The 4,062-nt window shown below is 37.4% G+C and overlaps 1 protein-coding gene across 1 annotated transcript; it reads left to right on the top strand.

Moving 5' to 3' along the window:
• LOC123195432 (serine/threonine-protein kinase STY13-like) lies at positions 1-4,062 on the top strand. Its single transcript, XM_044609114.1, has 6 exons — positions 1-391; positions 589-721; positions 875-1,070; positions 2,299-2,423; positions 2,517-2,675; positions 3,419-4,062. Exons 1-6 carry the CDS (start codon positions 261-263, stop codon positions 3,740-3,742), a joined length of 1,068 nt encoding a protein of 355 aa, XP_044465049.1. The 5' UTR covers positions 1-260; the 3' UTR covers positions 3,743-4,062.

Consider the following 4,062-nt stretch of genomic DNA (forward strand, 5'->3'; position numbering starts at 1 on the left):
CAGTCTTCTAAATTCTAAGCCATTGTCTCTCTGACAAAGACTCAGTTTCTTCCGCTGCTTTATATTCTCAGATCACCAACATCTCATCATCATTTCTTTCTTTATTTTATTTTAATCTCTCCAATTCCATCCTCGACCTTCCACGCAATCTTACTGGTTTGGATCTGTTACTGAATGTTGGGTCTGTCTTTTGACAATGGGAACTTTGATTCGGTTAGTAAAGTTTGTTGGGTTTTTGTTTTGATGAATTGAGAAGTAACATGGGATCTGCAAATGGGTTTTTTTCTACTGGAGAGTTTAGGCTAGACTCCAAGTGGTTGGTTGATGCTAAGCAGCTTTTTGTTGGCCCAAAGATCGGAGAAGGTGCTCACGCTAAGGTTTACGAGGGGAAGTAAGTTATTGTTTTGCTTTCAATTTCTTCAGCCTCACATAGTCACTTTGTTAATTGTAATAGGAAATTCGCTTCTTTGATTTTGAGACGAATTGAATTGAATTGCTGCAGTTATTTTAGTTTTCTATTTTTTTTATATATGCTAGTTCGGTTCTGCGTGGAGATTATCTCAGTCTCTGACTGTTTGGTGTTTTCAGATATAAGAAACAGAATGTTGCTATTAAAGTCGTTAACAAAGGAGAAACCCAAGAAGAAATTGCCAATAGAGAAGCTAGGTTTGCAAGAGAGGTTGCAATGTTGTCTAAAGTGCAACACAAGAATTTAGTGAAGGTTTGTTTTATTAGCATAATGCCGAAATTTATGGATTGATTTTCATTGAAATGATATTGGGCATTAAGGGTTATTAAGACTGAATTTCATAGGAAAATCATTCAGTCATATTACCAACCAGTAACTAAGCTGGTGACAATTGTGTTTTGCTAGTTTATTGGTGCTTGCAAGGAGCCCAAGATGGTAATCGTAACCGAGCTCCTATTGGGTGGGACATTGCGTAAATATTTACTCAACCTGCGGCCTAGGTGCTTGGACATGCAAGTGGCCATCGGTTTTGCACTTGATATTGCTCGTGCAATGGAATGCTTACACTCTCATGGAATCATTCACCGTGATCTGAAACCTGGTATGATATTGCTAACGACTGTTCATTTGATAATTAAGTTTATTCAAGTTTAATTTGTGACAGTCCCCCTGCAGTTTGATGAGCTGCCTGCCTGGTGCTAAGTTTGTGAATTTTGGAGTATTCTTTTTGTGTAAGTGACCATAGTATCAGTGCGTGTGCATTTTTTGTTTTTTTTTTTTTTAATATTCTGAGGCTGATGCATGGATTTAATAAGTGGTGTGTGATACCCTTGAGACACATTCAACTTCAGTTCCAAATATCAGTAGGCATCTTTCTCCTTTGGAGGGTTTATGTTATTGATGTTTGACTATGAAACTGCTGGTGTGTGTATCTTATCTTGGCATGATCACTTGATTTTCACGTTGATAGGTAAACAAATTGGATTTTTTCTTCATTAATTAATTTTTTTTCTGGTTTTTCTTTTCCTGACTTTGTTGGATTACCCAACTCTGAAAAAAAAAATTGTGAAACTTAAACTGTCTCCAAACACTCCTCCTCGTTGGTGTGCTCTATTAGTCTATATGCCTTAAAGACTTCCCTGCCCCATACTGTGCTCCGCTTGCCTGTTCATCTTTTGCCAAGAAACAATTACCATTTTTATTGTGCACCCCACAGTGTGAGACCAAATATCTCATTAAATTTTCTTATTAGCATTCTTATGAAATGAAGTTTAAATGTCTCGTTAGCATCAAACGTAGAATGGAGATTTTGGTCATTTGTGGACTGGGTTGTGTCTTTTATTAAGCATTCTTATGACATGAAGTTTAAATATCTCCTTAGCATTGAAACATAATTACACATAACAATTGTTAAATGTTTTATGTTATAGTTTTTTATTTTGCATTAGTGATGTCTATCCTGTAGTTTTTCTTAGTTCTTGTTTCCTGGGTTGGTTCTAAACATCATCTTTGATTTCTCTAGCTGGTGTTTAATAAGGATTTCCTGCTTGTGATTTATTCCAAACATTCTATTTCTGATAATCTCCCAAAATCTATTGAAGCAACTCTTGGATTTTTTTTATTATCATCTGGTTGCATAAATCTCATTTCATGTAATATTGTCTATTAGGATTTTATCTATAATCTTGAAATCCATTTTGATTGATGTAGTATTAGCTGCATCATAGTCCACAGTGAAATTCATTGAATGAAGAAGCAAGTGCTGCTTTTTGGATAGTGTTAACCATTAAGCATAATTCTTTTGACTTCATTTGCTTTTTTTTCCCCAGAGAACTTGATCTTGACGGCAGACCACAAAACAGTCAAACTTGCAGATTTTGGTTTAGCCAGAGAAGAGTCATTAACAGAGATGATGACTGCTGAAACGGGGACATATCGGTGGATGGCTCCAGAGGTACTTTACTATATTATCCAAATCTTTAAGATAATCTTTTACCAACTCAGGTGGATGTTCCACATTAAAATGCTGATTCACCTATGGTGGCAGCTTTACAGCACAGTCACATTAAGGCGTGGAGAGAAAAAGCACTACAATCACAAAGTGGATGCATACAGCTTTGGGATTGTGTTTTGGGAGCTTATCCATAATAAGTTACCATTTGAAGGCATGTCAAATCTACAAGCTGCCTATGCAGCTGCTTTTAAGGTAATTTTATTTGGCCATCTTGTTATATAGTTAAGGTGGGAAGGGTTTTTCAGTGGTGTTTTTTCTCTGTTAGTGTTGAAAAGGCACCCTCTTTGAAACGTCCCATATGCTTTTTTAATTCAAGATAAGCTGCAGACAGCCCCTTCCGCACCATTTAATTGAGTTACATATCTAAATGTACCAAAGAGACCTTGCATGTGGAAGGACTGGAACTTGTTGACACAAACTAACCTGGTGGGCACACTTTGAAAGAAGTGTTGAACCTTGGTGGCCACTATCAAGTCCTTCTACATTTGATCTTGACCTCCTCTAAAAAGAACCTACTTGTTAGATGGGCAGCCATGTCAAGGGAGGCAAAGATACAAGGGTTGGCAGGGAATAGATCTTATAGCCCTCATGAAGGACTTTGAATCTACCTGCTCAAAATTGCTAAAGTAGATGAAACCTATTGCTAAAGATTCATGAAGAGTGAAATTGTTTCCAATTCACATTAAAGGACTGTAATGTGTAGGATATTGATTTTAAGAGGCCCCCTTGCTTGTCCTTGGGTTTTATCCAAAGTTGGTCAAGGGAATATATAACTGTCATTGACAGTCAGTTGGATGACGAGGACATTTGTAGGGGCAGTTCAACATTGTATTAAATGGCTGATAATTTTATCTTCTCATAGTTCATTATATCTCAGCCACACTTCCAGCTTCTTTTTGGGCATCATGATGTGATATTTTACTTTGTTGTTTCAGAATGTGAGGCCCAGTGCTGAGGATCTCCCTGAAGATTTAGCTTTGATCGTGACTTCTTGCTGGAAAGAGGATCCCAACGAACGACCTAACTTCACCCAAATAATCCAGATGCTCCTGCACTATCTCTCTACAAGTTCGCAACCAGAGCCTGTTGTTCCTCCTCAGACATTTTCTTCTAAGAATTCTCTACTACCACCAGAATCTCCTGGCACAAGCTCTCTAATGGCTGTAAGAGTTTACTCAGGTTCAGACCCAAACACCAGACTGCAAGACAAGCCAAGAGGTTTCTTCTTCTGCTTTAGCCGCTTTAACCAATGTTTTTGATCCTTCAAATGGCACAATTTTGCTGGTGGATGTATCCCATGTTATTTTAGGAAGAAGATCAATAATCTATAGCCCCAGATATAAAAGAATTCATCAGGATTACAAAAAAGAAAAATAAGAATGCCAAATCTTTTCAGATGAGCTAGTTCAGTGGCCGCTGAAGCTTTGTAGCAGTCTGTATTAACTTGGATTTACGTTACTATGACAATGCTCAAACCCAGATGCTCCAATAAGAAGTTGGAGTTGAGGTTGCTGTGATGTATTATGATTGTAAAATATGTTCATCCAAAGGCTTCTACTCCTGTTTAAGTTTTATCCTA

Source organism: Mangifera indica, chromosome 14 (genome assembly GCF_011075055.1).
Source record: "Mangifera indica cultivar Alphonso chromosome 14, CATAS_Mindica_2.1, whole genome shotgun sequence".
Lineage (NCBI taxonomy): Eukaryota > Viridiplantae > Streptophyta > Magnoliopsida > Sapindales > Anacardiaceae > Mangifera > Mangifera indica.